This window comes from Plectropomus leopardus, chromosome 8 (genome assembly GCF_026936395.1).
Source record: "Plectropomus leopardus strain MGB_pleo_1.0 chromosome 8, ASM2693639v1, whole genome shotgun sequence".
NCBI classification, from domain to species: Eukaryota; Metazoa; Chordata; class Actinopteri; order Perciformes; family Serranidae; genus Plectropomus; species Plectropomus leopardus.
Genome location: NC_142183.1, coordinates 32,766,112 through 32,788,848, shown reverse-complemented (window position 1 = coordinate 32,788,848; position 22,737 = coordinate 32,766,112). Strand labels below are relative to the sequence as shown.

The following is a 22,737-nucleotide window of genomic DNA, read 5'->3' as shown; positions in this document are numbered from 1 at the left end:
CCATAATGGTCCAATAAATCAAACCTCAAGAACATCATCTGTTATTATGATAATCCAGACAAAAATGCTCTTGAATATTTAATACATTTTGTTATTTTAAACAATATATTTTTCATTCACAAACAGAAATACTCAAGGTCAGTTCCTAAGTTTGTATTTTTCCTCCTGGCACTGAAGTCAGTCAGCTTAAATAATAACAATAAAAGTGTTGATCCTTTGGAAAATGAAACCTCTTTCTTAATCGAATCATCTGAGTGATTGCACTGTGTATTTGTGTAATTGAACATCTGTTTATTTTTCTTGTTATATCTTTTAATTTGGTTTCTTGCTTTTTATTTATTTAGCTGTTCATTTTCTCATTTGTTTGTCTATCATTTGTATCATTTGAACACTGCCTCTTTAGCTGATATACATTTACTTTTCAGATGTTTTTTTTTTTATCTGTGGTGTACCTTTTACCTGATGTTCTGTGTTTGTTAGATTTGTCAATAATTTTTAAAAAAGGACCAATAAGCCATGCATTGTATACGTCCATGTTTACTTCTCTCTCGTTGCCATGTGACTCTGTTTTATGTCCCCTAACTGAATATTAGCAAAACAGCATAAGACTAGAGGCAAGAATATATACATTGTTCTAATGCAGGATACAAAACAGTGTTAAACTCCTAAAAACATTGCTCCATAAGGGCAACTAGTGGTCAAAAACTCAGCGTACCTTATAAACGTGTTATGTCAGTGTTGGGTTTCCAGTTTGTTTCTGCTGGAAACAAACTGGGCAATAAAATCAGCAACTGTAGTTTTGTCAGTAAAATCATCCTCATGTTTTACAAATATAAACTTCCCATCCATTCCCATCCCTTCCCATCCCTACCATCCATTACAAGATATAAAAAAAAGCATACAACTGCAACCCATGAGGCAAATATGACGTGCAGAGGAGAGGGAGAGGTAAATGGAAGGAAAAGAAGAGCAGAAATGATTACAAGAGGTGAAATTGGCAGGGGAGAGACGTGTCTCTCTGGTCTTTGGGAATTTTTTGACTTTTCATTTGTAGCACACAGACTTTACTTCAAGCCGAGTTCGACACATGTTCTGCATGATTGCCCAGAAATTGAAAACGGTAAAAAAAACTCAAAAGGCATGAGAGTGAATTCATACTATATTTCAAAATGCAATTACAAGGCTTTTAACTGTTCGTGTTGCCTGGACAGATTGACTCTGTGGAATCATGCACAAATTAGGAAATGTTCAGTTCGGTCCAAATTCTTCAAGCGCCAGGGAGCAAAGCATTCTCTGCTCCAGAGAGACAGAAAACGACAGAGGGAGGAAGGAGAGAAAACACAAAATAGACTGGAGAGGTCCCTGAGGAGCTCCCTCACTGCTCCACAGCTTTACACGTCTGCTGTGGGTGAGCACAAAATGCATCACAACAGAGTGGTGGGGTGTATGTGTGTGGACAGGCTGCAAAGTGTGTTGTGTTTCTGCAGGACAAACACAGAGATACAAATACACTGGAGGTGTTTATGAAGTTACTAAAAAAACACAGTCAACTTTGCAGTAAAAAATATTTTATTTATTTTTTTAACAAACTTATTGAATCAGACATAAATATATTAACAGCATGTCCTTGCCAAGCTTGAGATTTGAATTATTTCTGCAGCATTTATTTTTTATTTTCCCTTCAGAAAGCTGGAGCTCAGACTCGAAGCTGCTCTGACGCAACCAAACTCAAGGATAAGCTCATTTTTTCCATTGTTAATAGTGTCGGTCTGCACGGTGGTTAGTGGTTGTACCACCTGCAAACCACTGAAAACACTGTGTTCATTGAGATCAACAAGGGAAGAAGTACAACGAAAATGATCTAATTCGACTCCATGTTAAGAATTTGCCTGACATGAGAAAGAGCCACTCTGATTACATGATTCATCTGCATGCCATTAAAATGAACTCAGTGCAGCCTGCAATAAAAGCTGACAGACCAAATCGCCTCGATTCATTGTTGGACCTAAAATTCAAGCTGAAAATGGTTTCTTCTAAATTGCCACAGTGCAAAATGTTCATGCATTGGAACAGCAGTAAAACGCAGCTCCAGTCTGTTTCATTTGCATTGAATTATTATGGGTGGCTTTTACTCACTTCATTTTGGGTGGGCAAATTGATGTGAACTGACTGTTTACAAGGAGGGAGGCAAATAGCTGCAAGTGACATCAAGTGCAAATAGAAATGTCATATTGTTTAACACTACAGTACAAAACTGTGCAAGTCCCTTTTAGCTGCTGTACTTCAAAGTGAAGAGACGACACCTGAGGCTGCTGCATGATCAATAGAACACTGACGAGCTCTTGCTCCAAAAAAAAAAAAAAAAAAGAAGAGAAAGTGGTGTCGCTATTAATCAAAAGGGCTAATTCTTCAGGTTCCCTCAATATTCCTCCACATGAAAAGACGCAGCAGATAACAGATTGTAAAATGTGATGTAATCATTTTCACTCAGGAGGCTTTGCTGTCGTTGCCAATCAGACGCGTCCGTCACAATCACAGTTCATGCTGACGATAAAGTTTTCTGAATGAAGGTGGCCTGGTTCAGCTGTTCAGAAATTAGACGTGTTAAAGTGACAGTTCATTGCAAAATCAAAACTTCATGTTCCTCTTCTTGCCTGTAGTGTTATTTATCAGTGTAGATTGTTGTAGTGTGAGTTGCAGAGTATTTGAGATATCAGCTGTATAGATGTCTGCCTTTTCTTCAGTATAATGGAACGAGATGGCACTCGGCTTTTGGTGCTAAAAGCACCAAATTATTACATTTGCAAAACTCAACAGCGATGTCTCGTTCCAGAAATCCTGACCCAGTTACTCAAGATAATCCACAGACCTTGTTGACCTTGTTGAGCTAACTTTTAAACTCAGCCAAGGAGAACACCATTTATATTTACATCTCATGCTGTCACGAGCACGAGACCCTCGTCTGTGAGTAGATGCACATTTCCTTCTGCGCGGTGGTACAGTTGGCGGGTGTAATTCAATAGAAATAAAATAGTTTCTGCATGAAACTGCTCACAACAAGGCCTGTGGATTATCTTGAGTAACTGGGTCATGAATTCTGGGAAGGGATATTGCTATTGAGTTTTTCAAATGTATTTTTTGAACGCTTTGAGCACCACAAGCCAAGTGCCATCTAGTTCCATTATACTGAAGAGAAGGCAGATGTATAACATACAATATGTACTTTGATTTGGGGATGAACTGTACCTTTAAAGGGATAGCTGAACTGTTTGGAGATATATTATTTAATGTAAAGAAAGTAGATCTATACAACTCTCAAGTCTGTACACTTATTATTAACCAGCTACTAATTAGCTTAGCTTAGCATTTAGACTCCGGGCAGGACAGCCAGCTAATGTTTGAAATGAACCCAAACTATGACCCTTAAATTTGACTTATTTACAAGTGTTGACTGTACAGTCAGTAGACAGAAATAAATGCATAAACAAGTGCTGGAACTTTCTTTCTGGGTGTAGTGACTTCTTAAAACTTCAAATTTTTATGTATCGGTTTGTGTGCACATTAAACAAGATATCCCCTGCTACTTGACTTTGTGCTAAGCTAAGCTAACTGCCTACTAGCTTGCAACACCAGCTGCATTTTAAGCATGCAGACAGGAGGGTTTTATTGATGTCATCCAACTCTCCAAAACAAAGCCATTAATTTTATTCCTCAAAGTGTCAAACTATTCTTTTAATCATCCAAAATCTGCCTCCTGGCTGCTAAAATTAGAGTCGGGTAAAATTAGAATGGCACCTTCTTCTCAAAGTAAAAGTTCACAAGGATGTCAATGGAAGGTCTAAACGGGCCCGACAATGAAATCAAAGGAAGCTGTGATAAGCAGCAGGAAGACAAACCATTCAGAAGTTTTTGTGCACAGATAGATGTTTCTCTCTGCGCAAAACAAACTCCTGAAAGAAAGGTGCTTTCTTATTTAATTTGCTCATGAGTTGAACCCAGATCTGCCCGCCAACGAGTTCTTAACAAGGAACATTAGCCTGAAGAACTGAGCCTGAAAGATTAATAGGGACGACACTAAATAAAGTCTGCATTATATTGAAAAGAAACATTCGAGGCATTCTCCCTTTCTAGACAAAGTTTCTCATCTATCCATCATCCCTTTGTGCTCGTCTCCATCCGTCCATCTGTTGTGTTTTATTCTCGTCATCACGCCTTCCTTCTACCCGTTTTCATCCCCGCTGTGAGGTAGAGGAGCTGCAGCCTCATTCTCATCTGCACACTTGCAGTCTGGACGGCGACCACAAGTCAGAAAACATGTACGAAAATTAATGAGTGAGTGGAAATTGGGTGTATCTTCACACTTTAATTCAAACTTACATGAGGCAGGCTGGCCATCTTTGTCATCATCACACTGTGCTGCGAGTCGCTGTAGATGTTCTTATCCTGACCGGGGTCGCCTGCTAACATGTACAGCTCTCCAGCGTGGACATCTGAGACATTCACCTAGAAGGAAGGAGAGGCAGATGGATGATAGACAAATATAATCTGTTACTGTCGCAGAAAATGTCTCCAACATATTGTGCCAGAGAAGATGGATGGATCTCACACACACACACACACACACACACACACACACACACACACACACACACACACACACACACACACACACACACACACACACACACACACACACACACACACACACACACACACACAGTACAAAGATCCAGATAAGAGGATTTTCATGCTGTGCAGGTGTGTGTTACACCAACCTGAAATGTTTGAGGGTTGAATCCCAGCCAAAGAGTGTATCTGTAGTCCCAGGAGCGCAGAGAGTAGCCCATGATCTTTATGTCTTTGAGGTCAGGGAGGTCAGAGTTCACCTGAAAGAAGAGCATTGAACTATTAAGGACACCTGGAACGACATGATTTTTCTTGTGATTCTTTCAGACCGCTTTCACATATTTTTAAGCTAGGGCTGTAAATCTTTTTCTTATCTGCCGAATTTTTAGAGTTTTTAGAGAAAGTTTTAGAATTCGTTATTTTGCATTTCAAAAAAGTTTTGATGTTCACATTGACACATTTACTTACAAAGCACATTTAAAAAAAAAAAAAAACGAGTTGTCCGAAGTGCTGTACATCAATAAACAGATGAAACATAGCATAAATAGTAGGGGTCAACGGGTTATCAGCTTAGCCGATTATTGGGAACAATATTTGGTATTTTGGCAATTATCTGCATTGGCATTTTATTGTAATTATCAGCAACATAATTAATCAATTAAAAAAGCACAAAGAAAGTGTCAGCATGGGAAGAACTATTACTTTGTAACACCCCATGGAGCTATTTTTTAAATTCATTTTCTATTTAAACTTTCACTTGACTTTATTTTTAAAAAGTTGCTGGGAACTTGCTGTATATGATCAGTTTCGATTACCCATTTGCTAAAGACATTTATACAAAGTTTTGCGTTGGAGTTTGTTAAGTCACAAATTCTAAATATTGACAGAAAGATTTTCATTTTTATTGTAAATGCGTATCGGTTTCAAATATCTCATTAACTACTAATAATCGGTATGCCCTGAAAAACTAATATCAGTCAACCCTTAATAAAGAGCATAAAACAGGATATAAAAGACTGCTTACAAAAAGGCAATAAAACCACAAACCAGCTATTTTCATGCAGGTTCTCAGAGTGCCAAGGAGAACAACTGGTGTTTTTAAGCAAGATTTAAACAAAGGCAAAGAGGGGGCTGGTCTAATCTGGAAGGACATCTTATTCCAGAATTTGGAGGCCATGACAGCAAAGGCTCCGTCTCCCCTGTGCTTCAACCATGTTTTTGGGATGACAAGAAGTGATCTGTCGGCAGACCTCGGTGACCCTGATATAATATACGGGTGTGAAAGGTCAGAAAGGTAGTGTGGAGACAGCCCATTCAGAGCTCTATAAGCAAACAGTAAGACCTTAAACACTATTCTAAGTATACGGGGAGTCTATTAAGAGATGCCAGTACAGGCGAGGTATGCTCTTGCTTGTTTGCTCTAGTAAGAAGTCGAGCCGCAGCGTTCTGGAGCAGAGGGCATTACAATAACGCAGTCAGGTGGAGACAATGGTTTGTATAGCTCTCTCAAAATCTCTAAAAGAGAGGAAAGGCTTAACCTTAGATAACATCCTCATCTTAAAAAAAAAAAAAAATCTTAACAGATTGTCTTGTTTGGGAATCAAATGAGAGCAAAAAACTGCATGGAACTAGCATAACGCGGGTGTGTCTGCAAAGGCCAACCATGCCGTTTTTCTAACGTCAAAATTTCACATGGTTGGTACTACTGGATTCCTGAAGTCTTGTAGTTTAACATGAAACCACTTAAAGCTTCAAATCTAGCTACAAAACTCAGCCCACTATCTTAAACGGGAACGTCAGCTGCCGTTTAACGCAATAACAAAAACAAAAAAATACATATAATTATCATAACTAAATATTTTAACTTATGTCACACAATTATTATAATATTTTTAGGTCTTGTTTGCCTTGCTTTTTTTTTTTTTTACTTTTTCCATATCACATCTATATTTGTTTTTTATGTTTGTTTGTTTTTTTTAAAGTAACTTTCAGGTAATTTTCTTGTACTTTTTTCTAATTTCTTGCCATTTTTGGGTCATTTATTCTGTCGTCAGTCATTGCCTTGTTTTAGAAAAACATCAAGTCAATTTTGAAGCATCTTGTTAAAAACTTTCTGCAGCACTGTCAAATCTACAGCTGCCAACTCCTCCTGTGATCCAGGCTGATGAGCTGATGTCAGGCTGCCAAACTGTTCCGTACAGAGATTAACCTACAGCAGGTGCAGCACTCATCTGGATAATATGTTCATTCAAAGATCCTGCGCTCGTGGCTGGCAGCTCTGGTACGACCAAATGCACAATGCAGAGGGGGTCAAAGAGCAACGGCGTAACGAAAGGCATTCAACACGACTTCAGTTTTCCCGACCTTCACTAATTTCGACATTTTATAAGCACCGACAAAATCCATTCATTAAAAGTAACAGTGTGACACATTAATTAAAAGAATGTGCCTGCTTTCTGGACGATAGGAAATAATAATGATTTAACCTTTAGATGGCTCATGAAAGCTTTTTAATTTGCTTTTCTAAACACTCCACCCGGTACCTGTGGTGTCTCAGCAGGTCGAGGGTACTGGCTAAAAGATATGTCTTCCTCGTCCTCTCCTCTCTCTCTGTGTCGGAAGGTGTAGGCCAGGTTGTCTCCTTCTGTACACAATTGCGTCTGAAAGCAAGAAAACAGACCAAGGAGGAGAGGAAATGAAAGTCACAGTCTGTTAGATCACTTTCATGTCAGGCTTGTTTATGGACTGTTTACTTCTTGCTGCACTTTGTTTGGCCATGTTAATACAAGGCCATTTAAACTCACTGTACAAAAGGTGTGTGAAGGTCTCATTCTCTGTTGTTGTGGTGCAGTTTGTAGAAAACTGACGTAAACATAAATTCAACTTAAGACCAAATGAAGGTCATTACAAAAAATCAACAAGATTAAAGTTATACGCACAAAGGCATGAATGTTTCCTGTCATCTCTCTGTCAGCTTCGCTAAAGTTGTGCTAAATTTAGGCTCTTACGTCTATTCTGTGAGTGTTGGTGGTGCCACCCATCAGAATGAGAAAACCAACTCACTACTCTCCTCCTGCCACTTTTGCTAGCTAGGTGCTAACCAGCCAGTAAGCCAGGGTCGTATCATAGTTTAACTAACATACCAGGGTATTTAGGAATCTCACTCATTGTATGTAGTGCACAGCACGCATCACCAGAGCCCAGTCTCGGTCTCTACTGGTGGAACAGATATCTTAGATGAAAGATACACAAAACCTAGTGGTGGAGGGATGAGTTGCAGGACTGTAAACAGCCGTCAGCCAGTAACAGTGGAGAGAGAGCATGGGGAATAACGGAATGATTTTTACATCTGACTTGGTAAAATTAAAAATCTATTTTGACCAGACTGGTGCGGGTAACTGTTGGAAGAGTGGACTTACCAACTAGATTATAATCACAAGTAACTAAGACGGTTTAGATGAGTTTTATTTTTTGTTTTATGATGTGGAAACAGAGCAATTAAGCTCCATCAGTCTTCCGTGATCAAGAGAAAGTTGAATTAAAAAGGTGTACATTTGTATTTCTCTGTTTAAGGAGGAAAATAGGTGTGAGAATATCGTTTAACATACTGTGGGTTTTCAATGTGTGTTTATTAGTCTGAAAAGCTGAGAGTAAGTAGCCCACTCAGCGTAGTATAGTTCAACTTTTTCCAGTGTAAAGTAAACTGTAGCTTGCAAAACTGTGCTTCCCCAACCCTGACAGCCCTTTTCACCAAAAATAGTGTGTATACAGGGTTTTTCAAATACAGGTAAACCCGCTACAATAGACTATAGACTGCTTTCCTATTGACAGTAAAGCAGCACTATGTACACGGCTCTGCAGCAGATGAGTATGCCTCTCTGTGTGAGGTTTTTCTTTTTGGAGTGACATGTCTGCATCATGGACAGTCCTTAGTACAGGTACACAGTATAAAGCAGCATGGAGGCCTGTGAAAACTTTATGGTTCTGTCTATGGTGTCGTCTTTTTATATAACTCTTACATAGTCAGTCAAACTCAGTGCAGACTAAAGTTAGTTTTTTGTGCAGTGGGAAAGGGGCTTATGTTAGAGCAACTAGAGGGTATAAAGGTTATATGACATTATTGACAGGTAACACACCATTTCTTGTATAAAGTGGCAGATTTCTCTTGGTTTAAACATTGTTGAAAACATTTGGGATAATTTAAGAACACAACTCAATATTACATAGGCTGGGTCATTATTAGACATTTTGATGTGAAAAAAAAATCACACATATTATACCTTTCAGTTCATAGCTTAGGTAAGTGAAAACTACTAGATTTAATAAATGCATTCATTTTCATCCATTCATACCTGGAAAGACATGTCAGGACAAGGTTTAGGTGCTCGGAGGCCAGCCAGGTAGGAGACAGTAGGAAAAACATCCACCAGCTCCACCATGTTTCTTATAACTTTGTTATCTGAAAGAGAGAGGGGTCAGCCAATTACAGAAAGCCTTACATAGCCACTGACAGCAATTAGTCAAGATATCCACTAAAATTTATTAGATACCCTGCTCTTAAATTTCATCATCATTGCACCATTTGCACTTGAAGTAAAAACTGTCCGAGGCAAAATATCAAAGTGTATCCCTATCTAAATACTTTTGGGAGCTCTCCATGTATATCAAAGACTTCATTAAAGTCGAGTTGGCAGAATAATACATGTTTAAACACTTTTTTTAATGAGGAATTAGGAGCAAAGATATAAAATCAAAATTGCGTTCCCTTTTGTGACTTGAAGGTGCTCTTGAATAATGAAAGGATTGTACTGGTTTTGTGTTAATCAATAGTAATTTGTTGTCAGTGAAGGGGCCTCACCCTTAAAGCTGTGCTCCGATTGGATGAGGGCATCAATAAAGGGAAAGGTAGACTCTCCCAGCCGATTACGACGTGTGGTGACTCCAGGAACGTAGAAGATAAGAGGTACGCCTGTTGACACATCAAAATTGGAATATTTAGCCCATTCGCCATGCTCTCCTAATGACCAACCTGCAATGAGAGGCAGAAGGAGAGATAATGAAAGATGTTAGTTCATAAAGACTGAGGCAGACAGGAGAAAGAAACTTAACTATAGCTGTGAATCTATAGCAAAAAAATAACATTTTAGATACAGATTCCTAGTCATCTTATATTTGAAAATGATTGCATTTGATTGAGCTTTACTGGGTATACATCAAACAGTCATGGAAACGATTCACTCCAGCATCCTCCACTGAAGGAGACATTAAAAGAAATTGATTTTCCTAGTCAAATTTTTTTTTTGTAAAAGTAGTACAAAAAAGGGCTGGATTTTTAGAGTACAGCATTAATGTGGAAGGAAGTATTGGTACACTATGGTGTTACAACACTGCCATCTGGTGGTGAAAGATACACAACTGCTACATGTCTGTAATGTTTACTTTGAAAGAACAGTCTACTTCCTACACAATGTGCACCGAGAGCCTGATAACTGACATCATGACGTATTCAGTTCATTAAATATTCCCAACCAGAATTACTGCCATGCAGTTGTATGCTTTCACAAACAAATCAAGTTGCATTTACTGTTTACATTCATGTCTGTGAAAACATGGATACTTTACACAAATCTTCCCCTCTACGTCACAGAGGATCTATACAATCAGCAGAGTTTCGAGGTGGACACCCTAGATTAGACTCACCAATTCAGTATCTGACCAAATGTCGCCCCTAATGTTTCTGAGCTTTGATATATAAAAAAAAATCGCCAGACAGTGATTTTGCAGAATATTATGGTGTCACAGTGAAGGTGACCTTTCTGACCTCTTCATTTTATCCTATTAGGGTGGGATCACATTAGGGACCCAGACCCAGTACTCGGAGCGCGGTTGAAAAGGTGGTCTCGACTCGATTGAACAGGTACGGTCATCCTTGAGTCTAAGTGGGTGTTTGTGCCAAATTTGAGAAAACACCTTCAAGGCCGTCTTGAGATATTGCATTCACAAGAATAAATGGATGCAAGGTCAGAGTGACCCATAAAAAATGAAATCGAGTTAGTTCGTCGTTGACTCAAGTGGATGTTTGTGCTAAATTTTATGAAACACCTTCAAGGTGTTCTTGAGGTATCACATTCATGAGAATGGGACTGATGGACTGATGGAATGACCGAGACAACCCCTAAACATAATACTTCCAGCCAGGGCTATCATCTGCACTGAGGCATAAAAATGAACTATGTCATTGTTTTGACTAGAAATCGAACTCTAGTATAATCATCCATTCCAAGTTCACCCAAAGCATGCATCTACTCACCATGATCTGAAGACATCACCACCATAGTGCTGTCTGCCAGCCCCAGCTCATCAAGAGTACTGAGCAGCCGTCCAACTTGAGCGTCCATGTAAGACACAGCAGCATAATAGTGCTGACGGATACACAGCTGGAAGACACGACGCGGGTGCATATTTCAGTGAGTAGCAACATGTAAACCAGCTTCCAAATGTTTTCAATAAGTTGAGAACAGCCAGTTCATACCTGAAAGTCTTTAGGAATTGGTCCATAGGGAAAGCTAATGTTGAGTTTTTGGACGTCGTCTCTCCTCCTCACGTCTGTCCAGGGGTTGTAGGCCACAGGAGGAAGGAGTGTAGGGACATTGGGGTCAGGGGCCAGAGTCATTTGCTCTATGGGATACAGACTCAGGTACTCCTGTAATATAGAACCAACAGGTTTACAAAGGATGTTAAAAAATATGAATAAATAACAGGTGAATTTGTACTAAGACAGCTAACTATTACCTCTGCCAAGGTGGTTCTGTTTTTGATTTGGTTTGTCTGTCAGCAGGACTACAGAAAAACTGCTGATCTGATTGTCATGTAACTTGGTGGAAGGGTGCAGCATGGGCCAAGGACGAACCCATTAAATTTTGGAGCAGATCCAAATCACGGGGTGGATATACAAATTATTCTTACATTTGTTAACATTGTAAGAGATGAGATGGCACTTGCCCTTGGCAGTGGTTTGCACTCTCCAAGTGTCCTTCTGATTGGTTCTGTACGGCTTTCCAAACTGAGAAACGACACAAAGAATCTCTTCCTTCCAGCAGCCTAAGGGCTCATTTATGCACAACTCTAGATATGAGTATGAACAGAGATGGGGCCATCAGTCTGCCACAAATGAATTCTGTCCATGTTTGTGCATGTTTTCTGAAAGCTTATAGATCCGGACGAAACAGAGCAGTTCCACCTAAGATCATAGAGGCACTGTAGCACAGCTCAAGCAAAACACGACTGAAGGAAACAACAAAGACATTCAAATAATGGCACTATAAACAAATAAGCAAAATTGTAAAAAGAATTCTCCATCCACATGTCATGATGTATTTAATGGCCTCACAGACCACAGCTGACCAAAATGCTGCCTCCGTTAAAAGGGTACATTGTTACACCTTTGAAACCTTTGACCATGTCCTCCGGTGCCATCTATTGGCTGTATCTATTCTACTATAAGGGACACATGGAAGTATGAGGGCAGTGACATTTACAATGTTTAAAACAGACAGATTGATTTTTGTACATTAAGGGAGTGTTAATGAGCCCTAAATATCTGGCCAATACATACATGCTATTTCTACATCACACTATAGTAACGCCTTGTTTGCCTGCCTCGGTATCTCTCCATTTCAACTCCATCTGATCCAAATTACTGCAGCTACTTTCCATCGTCTCCCTGTCCCTTTTAGAATCAGTTCAAGCACTGCATAGTCAGGCTCCTCTGTGAAGGAGTTGTTGTGCCCTCAGGCCTCCAGGAGGAGCCTCCTGTCCTCAAAGCAGGAATTTCTGGTTGTTTAAAGGTCAAAACTTGAAACAAAAAGGTGATGGAGCTTTTGCTGTTTTTGCTCAGTAACTCTGGAGATGTCAGACCAGTCAAGTCTTTCAAAAGCATTCAATAACCATGTTTTCTTAGGCTCTCTCTTGATTTTACAACTTTTTTTCCTCTTAATTCTTTTTATACATTTGTTAGCTTGCATTTTCCTATCATGATTTGTTGTTAAAACTACGACAGTATATGTGTTTTAATACAAGAACTCATTTTTAAGTACAATTACTTATGGTGCTGGTTTATGACAAGAGATAAAGGTATGGAGAAGAGGAGGGCAGGTAGGAACTCATTCTTATTTTCTGGTAGTTAAAGAAAATGGTTTGTACAACGTAGTTGCGATTTCAATAATACGACCAATGGTATTCTATCAGTATTGTGCAATGGTTAAGCCTAAACCTTTACCTGTGCTCTCTTTAAAGCTACCATAATCCTTTGACAAAACAGTAATTTTACATCACTGAACACAGGAGCTGCTGGCCAAACACTGCCTAGATCAGTTTGTTTGTGTTATTTTATGACTGTGGTGATTATCATGTAAAACACAAAGGTCACACATAAAATCCCGTGTCCTGCTATGTGAAATTATTATTTTTGACAAACAAGTTTAGTGGTTTTGAAGATAGCATAACGGATATAGCAACTTCAGTTCCCAACTAGAAATGGCTTTCTGACAGCATGGTAAAGCAGTAAAAACATTCTATACCACATGTACACTTAAACTGATATTAATTTGTTAGGTGGGTGTTTTAACAGTTTAAAATATGTTTTGCTGCTGACCCCGTCCACAGCAGTAAAATCCTTAGCTTCCAAGGCAGGACTTATCCAAACTGTAGGTGTTCCAAATGCCATCTGCTGCTGGTAATGCACTGACTATGGATGATAATAATAATAATAATAATAATAATAATAATAATAATAATAATAATAATAATAATAATAATAATAATAATAATAATTGAGTATTGCAGACGTTCCCTCTTTTCTGTTAGAAACTGCCACTTTTGCATCTTTTTTGTTTTGTTTTGTTAATTTTTCTTAAATCTGGCTGATATAGCCATGTGTGTCCAGGGTCTGGAGTAAATCACATGTAGCAAACATCACATGCTGACACGGAGAGCTGGCCTGACCTTTTCCCTCTTTTTTTTATCTCTCAACTTTCACTTTGTGGGAAATCCTCTGCGGCATGCCGACATTCATCTCCATTCAGTCTGTCTCTGCTCTCATTGAACTTCCACTTCATCATGCTCTCTTCCCACTTCAAGCTGAATTGCATCTCCCATATATCTACATCAGTCCTAATTAAATTCACCTCACATACGACATCTGGCTCTTAGTCTGGTTTTCAGAAATTCCTTGTCTTTATACTATTATCTGGTTTAAACTTTGCTTCATTAAAAACACTGTAATTGTAAACTGGGATTGCTGCCTCACTGTTGTGTGCTTTCCGCAAACCAGTTGTAAAAACATGGATGCTTCACACACACATCCTCCCCTGGAAGCAGAGATCTATACAATCAGCACACTTTTAAGGCAGACACCCAAGATTAGTCACGCCATTACAGTACCTACGCAACGTTCCTTTTTTACACTGCTTACTCAGCCCACCTATGACTACAAACTTATTTTACACTGATTTTAATTATCATTTTATCTTTGCACCCCTTGCACCCTTTGCGCCCAATTTTATTATTTAGTAATTGATTTTACCTTTTATATCTTATCTCTTATTATAACTCTATCTTTTATTATGATTTTATATTGTATTGCCCTGAAAAGTACTTTGAATTGCCCTGTTGTATGAAATGTACTATACAAATAAAGCTGCCCTAGCCCTGATCCGACCAAATACCTCCTCTTCTGCAGGTGCTAATACTGGTTTTAACAATGCAACTGTGAGAATTCAACTGTCCTCTAACTTTTAATGTACATTACATTTCAAGCAGTGTACAGAGGGTCTTAAGGGTGCTGATATTAAGTCATGTACCTGTGGTATCCTGAAGGGTATGTGTGGTTTGTGAAAGCCCACAGCCAAGAAGAAAGGAACATTATCGTTGGCCCGACTCTTTAGTAACCTCACTGCCTCGCCTGTGCTCTCCAGGTCGGGGAGGGTTCCCCCAGGCTGCTGTGTCACGTTTACTGCACACAGTAGGTTGGCGTGGAGCTGACCATCCTCTCCTTTACACATCTGCAAACAAGGATTTTATACTAATTATTAAAAGTCAAATTTATGCACAGTTCCTACTGAGATGTAAGTTTTTCTTGTCAGTTTCTCTTGCTTGATATGGTAAACTTACGCCACAGTTCAAATTGAGTTCACCTCCGGGTGCGCCTATTTCCTCCCACTATCCAAAAATATGCATGTTAGATTAATTTGCTAGTCTAATTTGTCTTTGATTTCTTAACCCATTAAAAAAAAAAACATTAACTTTGAGATGAGAGAACCAGAGGCGCTGAAATACTAATTCATTTGCAGGTATTAGGACTCATTACTGGGGTTCTCTACTGAGCAAAATCTAAGTCAGGCCTTGATGAACAGAATATGATTATTCTACTGTTTTTACATGTGTCAATGTATAAAATATCTACCAATTTTTAGTGGTTTATATGGCAAAATTGAATTTAGTGGTTCCTATTTTGTACAGCTGAGGGGTGAGCTGACAAGCATTACTCCGAGCAACGTTAGCCTTTTTGTGTGTACAGTACTGTTAACATTGTATGTGTGTAAGAGATATTTTTCAGACCTTTTCTTTCTCATATCTAAACGAAGCTGGGTGGTAGGCAGGGATGGACCAGCTGTACGGGTAGTCATCACTGTGGTTAGAAGCGATACCTAGGAAAAGAAAACACAAAACAACCATTGTCATTACTATACAACTGGATAGACAAAAATGTCTAGACTCATTCTTGCAGACTGGGTTAAAAATGCTGCTGGCTCATCGTTATGTTGTGGTAAATCTGTGCTTCTTAGTGCAGTTTCAATGGTAACCATTCAGCAGGGATCTCTGAGTCACTTACTTAATTTGCTGCCATGCCAGAATACCCTGCACGTGTAATTGTGCTTCACACATCAACTTAGATTTTTATTTAAAAAATGTATATTATTAATATTACCGGGATGAAACACCTTTCCCACAGACATGGTGAAGTACCCTTTAGATTTAAAGTATTGTGGCATGGTTGTGTAGTTTCCAGAATGGACTCTCCAATAAGAATTGAAGTCATAGAGCCTGGTCGTGTCTGGTCTCCGACTGGTTAACATGGAGGTTCGACTGGGAGCACACACGGCTTGCTGAAAGAGGAAAACACACCTTGAAAAGATTTCCCTGAGATTATATTTCATGCACTGAATATACACAACACCAACTGACCTGTGCATATGCATTGAGAAAAATTTGGCTTTTGGATGCCAGCTGGTCAATGTTCGGTGATTTTACCACAGAGTCCCCGTAACAGCCTAAAGATGTCCGCAAATCATCGGCCATGATGAAAAGGACATTTCTCCTCTCTGAAAGCAGAAACACATCACATTCATTTCATGTTTTTCACATCTTAGAAATAAACCTAGAAAGTAATGAGGTGGGGCTTCATAGCAGGTAGGTGCTGTTAGGGACTGTTCTTTATTGATGAGAGGGGAGGGGGTGGTGCAGAATGGGGGAGTCACCTTGAATATTTTTTTTAACACTGGGGAGGGAAATTTGGTTTTTGATTTGGCTAAAGTGAGGGACATTCAACTTTAAATGGTCATAGATTATTCATTTTAACTCAAACCTGGACAAATCGGCTCAACTTCTTCCAAAAGCATTGGAAGAAGGCAATGAGCAACTTAGAAGAAATGAACCAAAAAAATCGCAAGAAATTAATTTTAAAAAGTACAAGAAAATTACCAGAAAAAGTTGTAAAACTGGAAAATTGAAAATAAATTAATAAATAAATAAGTGAATGAGCTTGAAAGTGCTTGAAAATTCGAATAATTCTGTACTATCATTTTAAACATGTAATTATGTTAACTGGACATAGTGTTTGGACAGTTTTCACTAGCTTTTTTAAAATTTGATTTAATCTATAAATATTTTGCAATATGCAGGACATCTAATGCAAAGTTGCTCATCGCCTTGTTTTGAAGGAAAAAACAATTTGCTCAGGCCTCAAAGGTTTTAAATACTTGTGAATGGCGTCTGAACGCGGCATAAGAAAACTTTTCGATCCACATTTCATTTCAAGAGCCCCAAAACCCACAGTATGTTTTAAATTGCATGTTTTTTTCTAATAAAAGCTCAAAAATCACAGTATTTATCATAGCCAGAAACTGTGAAATATAGAAATCAACTGTGGAGGGAGACTCAATATCCCACAATCATGGAGGCTGTGTTTTTTTATCCAAGGTCATTCTGTTCAGTGCCTCTTATGTCATCTTTCTGTGCTCTCTTGGGACTCTCCAGACCCCTTCATGGCCCCCACGCATGGTGTTTCATGGTGTTTGGGCGGGGGTGGTGGTGGGGCTGGGAGAGAAGGGGTGGGTAGGGTTAGGGACGCTGTTGTTTATGTTGTTTTACGTTTTTAATGCGTGAAGCACCTTTGCTACATTTTTTGTATGAAAAGTGCTCTATAAATAAAGTTTGATTGATTGATTATAAATATTTGTAGCTCCAAAGAGGGTCATTATATTAAAAAAAAAGTTTTGTCACACTCCAGCCACCACCCACTGACACAAATAAAGTACAGTCCCTTATGTGTACTTCTGAGTGTCTGTGAGAGTGACACTGGATAACTCAGAAGCTCAAACACTTCAGCCAATATCAAAGTCACAGTGTCTGCACACAAGTCAAAGTCACAAAGCTCCATTCAGTGAGTGAATCACATCAGTCAGGGTTAGCCTCCAGCTGCAGCCGCCAACATAAACATCATAAACTCTCATTAACCGGCTAATGTGAGCGAGCTACTGAGAGTTACTGTTCAGACAAGACGACAGACGCTCAAATTAATCTACAAGCAATAAGAGATGATACGATAACCAGACTAAATCACCGCCTATGCAGCCTCCGGGACATTTTCTCAAGGTTTGCTCGTTATCCATTCAACGTTTGCTAAGAGTCAATTTTACCTCTTCTGGCTACAACAGCAGGAGCCAGTGTGTGAAGAAACAGGAACAGAAGCCTCATTCGGACACATATGAACATCTTGGTTATGCGAAAAAAAACTAACGATAAATATCTTTCAGACAAAGTTTACTTAAAAGTTAGTCTCGCATCCCTTTCGCAGTTGAACTGTCTTCTGCAGTCCTGTATCCAAACAAACGAGCGTGTCGGTGTCGTCTTTAAATAACTTCCTGATTATTTCGACCTGGATGAGATGTTTTCATTGGTCTACTCAGCAGTCAGCCCGCCCCATAAAGCTAATCACATTAGTTCAATGTTGTGTCAATCAATTAACGTTTTTTTTTTTCTAACTTGACAAGGCTGTAGCTGGTATATGCTGATGAAGAGAGGTCTCACTCTGCACTAAATTGACTTGCACAATTTTAACAAGATAAATGCAAGGTGTATTTTATGGAGTTTTAAAGCCCATAGATAAATAAATACATGAATAAATGTATGAGTAATTAAATACATAAATACATAATCATACAAATATGCTTAATAAATGAATACATGTATCATTATATAATAAAACAGTTACATAAAATAATGGATTAACTGTGAAAAGTAATTTGCTTTAAATTTCATCAGGATTAAACTACTTATACTATTACTTATGCTAATAATAATATAAATAATAACAATAACAAATTTGTATGCATAATTTAAGCATTTAAAGTTGGTTTGTCAAGCAGGGTGGCGCAGCAGAAGCGTGCTGGGCCCATAACCTGGACCTAACTGATGGATTAAAACCATCCTCTGCTAATTATACATGCTTTGGATACTCAGCAGGTGTCTTTCCTAACCATCCATAACCACATTGCCTGATTACCATGTTGAGTTATTATTTAATTTAATAATTAACCATACAAATGAATGAATGATTTTCACCATGAATACTACTTCTTCTATTGCCACTTATGATAATAATAATAATTAGCATCATTGTTATTATTATTATTATTATGTTTTTAAATCCCAGTGTACAGTACAATGAGCAGAGTGGCGCAGCGGAAGCGTGCTGGGCCCATAACCCAGAGGTCGATGGATCGAAACCATCCTCTGCTAAATATACATGCTTTGGATACTCAGCAGGTGTCTTTCCTAACCATCCATAACCACATTGCCTGATTACCATGTTGAGTCATTATTTAACTTAATAATTAACCATACAAATGAATGAATGATTTTCACCATGAATACTACTACTTTTATTACTACTTATGATAATAATAATAATAATAATTATCATTATTATTATTGCTATTATTTTTTTAAACCCCAAATTTAGTACAGAAAGCAGAGTGGCACAGCAGAAGCGTGCTGGGCCCATAACCCAGAGGTCAATGGATCAAAACTATCCTCTGCTATCTGTATAGATTTGGATTCTACAGTTGTCTCCATCTATGCCATCCACACTCACTCTAGCAGGTGTTTGCTAACACATTCATTGCAACAACAGAGGCAGGTTGTATCTGTTTTCTTGCTAATCTGAACATGCTGGAGATTTCTGAATGGAGTTGGGGAAAAAGATAGAAAGAAGGTCACCGCAGTTTCCACCAATATCTTAACTTTGCAACCAGTGCAGTGTTTCTGGGTTCTCACAAGTTCCCAAGTATTTCCACAAAATTAAAGAACAGATTTTCAATCCCCTGGATCTGAAGTGTTGAGCAGAGGGGTGCAGTGGAAGCGTGCAGGACCCAAAACCTGATGGTTGATGGACTGAAACCATTCTCTGCTTTTAAAAGTTTTGGATCCACAGGGTGTCTTCTGTCCTTTCCATCCATACTCACTTTGCCATGTTATCAGGTGATTGTGCTGTCATTAGCGCAAGTATCTAAACATGTCTCTTTTATGCTAAGGTGGACACTTGAAAGATTATTGGATGGAATTTGGGAAATCACTAGACAGAGGGTCACCACAATGTGCATCATTTTCACAGCCTGTGCGCTGATTCTCGATTCCCCAAACGTCCCAAAGATTCCCACAGAATTAAAGCACAGATTTCCAATACCCATCTGTCAAGCAGAGTGGCGCAGCGGAAGCGTGCTGGGCCCATAACCCAGAGGTCGATGGATCGAAACCATCCTCTGCTAACTGTAAATAATTTGGATCTGCAGGGTGTCTCTCACACAAACCTTTGCCCAAAATGTGTGCTATTTGTTGCACTGCATCACCTCACCTTTATTCTCCTACAGACTGTGAGAGTTTAGTTTAGTGCAGCTACACTGTGTACATAGATCTGATAAACTAGAGCACAACATCAAGTTTGATGTGCAGACTTTACACTGACAATGCAACTGAATCACAGGCTACAACGTACGTCCATCAACATCAGTACACAAGAACAAATCGTCATCAGCGTGCATCATCCATCTACGCTGCTGTAGCGGTGAGAGCAAAATGTAAACAAACTTGAATTGAGCCCTTGTTATAGTGGCATTTACATGTTGAAAAAAGTGTGAAGAGGTGGACACAGTTGCAGTTGGGGAAAACAGGCCAACTTGGCATGTCGACTTTGTCAGTCACACAGTGATATGCTCATCCCAAATTTCTGATGCTGTCAGAATTTTATCCCAGGCTGTCTATAATACAAAACCGTGACAGCGGCCATCCTCAAACCTCTCTCACTGTGCGACGTAGGACCACCGTTTTAGAGCCACTACTAAATATATTACTGCGTTTCTTTTACAGTGGTCATCTTTCATCTGGGTCGGCCCATAATCACACAGTTTACACCGGGCTGTAGTCATGTTCTAGCAACGCAGAAAATATAAATATTTCAGTGTGATGACAGATTGGTCTTGGTTATCTCAACATCAATAGACTGTTTGTACCTCTAACACAATGGAGGATAATTTGTGCTGATTTATGGGTAGGGCATGACAGAAGTATATGTTCAAAAAAAGCAGTCAGAGGCTTCACTGACTTTTGATGGATTAGGTTAACAGATACATTTATTTTACTTCAGCAAGTCACATTATGGATAATTGAAAGGTCAATGGGGGTCAGTGGCATGACACTAATTATTTTGTGTTATTTGGTTAAAATTTGTAAATCAACTTACAAAAGACTAACATTCATTTTTGTAAAAAACAAAATGGTGGTAATGTTATTCAAATCACATGAAACCAACACAAATACAAAATGTACATTTCATGCATGCTTTTAAAACAAGTTTTTAAAAGATTTTTGATTTGCTCATCTTGACTATCCTCATTTGTCATTTTACCATGAATAAATAATAGACAAATAAATGTACCATTATATATAGTTACTGCCTCATATAATTTCTTTTCTTCTATATGTGGTAGCAATTGAGCATTACATTAAAGATATATTTATTTATTCATTCATTTACTTATTAACCATTAACTTATATAGCTTTGCTATTTATTGATTGCTTGATTTGATCATTGGAGCAGTTTGTTGTAAAATTCTATATTTATTATTATTTATTATAAGTATTTAATTAGATAATTATCCATATATTTAGTTACAACACCTAAAACCCTCCATACATTTCTCCCTAATTACAACTGTCTACCATACGAGCGGGATGTATATTAAAGTAGCAATACATTTAATAACTACACAAAGATTAAACAAAAATACAGTTGAAAGATTACGGTGTAGGTATATTATGAGAGAAAAAAAGAATATAACATCTCCAAATCATACTTCCTGAATCGTGAGACACTTGAACGCGACAACAGCAGAACGGGCTCTGGCTCCTGAGTGAGTGTCCGCTGCAATAGACGATCTTTGACCACAGAGACATGGCGGACACCGGGGCTAAACGTGAAGCTGACGGTGCTGGGACTGATGAATTATCTCAGAGAGTCAAGAGGGCGAAAGCTGACAGTGAGAATGGAGGAGAAGCTGGAAATGAACCTGAATCTGAGAATATTCTGTCTGCGTTTAAAACATCCAGCGTCCTGAGTGATTCTGCGCGGGAAAAAAACATCTTCATCCATGGAAAGGTGAGCTAACTTAGCTGTGAGGGGGTATTTAGCTAACTGTGGCTGTGGCTGTGCAGGGAACTGAGTTATTAGTAACGTTAGGAGGAAAGGTTTTACTGTTGTGCTCATTCAAAGAAGCATGACGAGTTTTATGAATGGCGGAACATTGACTTCCGGCTCGATCTTTCAAAATAATAGCATGTGTGGTAAGACTTTCTTGTAAAGATGGACTTTTTTAGAAATGAGTATGACAAAGGCATGTTTAGAAAAAGGACTGTTATGCATTTATGGATGATTCTTCAACTATTATAACCATTGTTTTTTTTAAATAAGAAAATTTTATGGCCTTTTATGTGGGCTCGTTTTTTTCTTTTTGCTTAATTTTTGCCCCCAAACCAGATTTTAGACAATCAACTCAATGCAATTATTAATTTAAGTAGAAATTTCCCAGAAAATAGTCATAGAAAAGAAAGGCACATAAAGTTTTCCTGATAAATATCATTAAACAAACAAGCAACAACAACAACAACAACAAAATATGAAAGTACGAAAAAAAATATTAATTAAAAAAAGGTAATTCTCTGGGGGGAAAAAAAACAACTGACTAATTTCAGATCTAATTATGATAATTAAAAATAGAGTTTGCTGGACATTTCTCCGTAGCTTGTACATTACTAATTTTTTGGAATTTGCAGGACATTTTTTGCTAATCCCCTCAGGTTTGAAAAGTTCAGTACTTGTGAAGGTGTCTGATTGCAGCACAAGAGAAATGATGTACACGATCTAGTTTTTAAAGGGTTAATGAAATTATGTGCTGTAATATACTGAAATCAGAAGAAACAAGGTACATTTTTGTTACGTCAAGAAAATGTTAATTGGCTGTCATTTCCATAAAGCTCAGTTGTACTTTAAATGTACAAACAATAAGCAAAACAACATTTTAATATTGTGTATTTTGTGTACATTTCATACTGATGCAAACAAAGCAAGCTAACCTATAAGATTGTTTTTAATGTGACAAAACCTCATTTTTAAAATTCATCTTCATCACGTGATTTTGTTTATTGTGATGGAAATGACATATGTTAATAGAAATATTAGTGTTATTACTGAAAATATTGAATCAATGTATTTCTCT

The 22,737-nt window shown here is 38.3% G+C and overlaps 2 protein-coding genes and 2 non-coding genes across 5 annotated transcripts in view; 3 read left to right on the top strand and 1 right to left on the bottom strand.

Moving 5' to 3' along the window:
- Positions 1-1,551: 1,551 nt before the first annotated feature.
- ids (iduronate 2-sulfatase) lies at positions 1,552-17,814 on the bottom strand. Of its 2 annotated transcripts, none has more exons than XM_088081385.1 (13): positions 17,604-17,814; positions 15,871-16,007; positions 15,614-15,791; positions 15,244-15,332; positions 14,487-14,687; positions 11,159-11,329; positions 10,937-11,063; positions 9,485-9,595; positions 8,979-9,085; positions 7,170-7,286; positions 4,776-4,886; positions 4,378-4,503; positions 1,552-4,287 (listed from the first exon to the last, which is right to left on the bottom strand). In XM_088081385.1, exons 1-13 carry the CDS (start codon positions 17,677-17,679, stop codon positions 4,207-4,209), a joined length of 1,632 nt encoding a protein of 543 aa, XP_087937511.1. In that variant the 5' UTR covers positions 17,680-17,814; the 3' UTR covers positions 1,552-4,206. The 2 variants fall into 2 exon arrangements, with proteins under 2 accessions (XP_087937511.1, XP_042349055.2); XM_042493121.2 differs by having other exon boundaries at positions 9,485-9,655; positions 17,604-17,813.
- Positions 17,815-18,633: 819 nt separating this feature from the next.
- Positions 18,634-18,705, top strand: trnam-cau (transfer RNA methionine (anticodon CAU)). Its single transcript has one exon. It is a non-coding gene; the product is annotated as a tRNA-Met (tRNA).
- Positions 18,706-19,661: 956 nt separating this feature from the next.
- On the top strand, positions 19,662-19,733 carry trnam-cau (transfer RNA methionine (anticodon CAU)). The gene has a single exon. It is a non-coding gene; the product is annotated as a tRNA-Met (tRNA).
- Positions 19,734-21,327: 1,594 nt separating this feature from the next.
- The window catches only part of dcps (decapping enzyme, scavenger), a 9,110-nt gene continuing 7,700 nt past the window's right edge, over positions 21,328-22,737 (top strand). Inside the window, exon 1 of the mRNA XM_042493439.2 lies at positions 21,328-21,620. Within this exon, the coding sequence (XP_042349373.2) occupies positions 21,417-21,620 (204 nt within the window). The 5' untranslated portion in view covers positions 21,328-21,416. The remainder of the gene's footprint in view (positions 21,621-22,737) is intronic.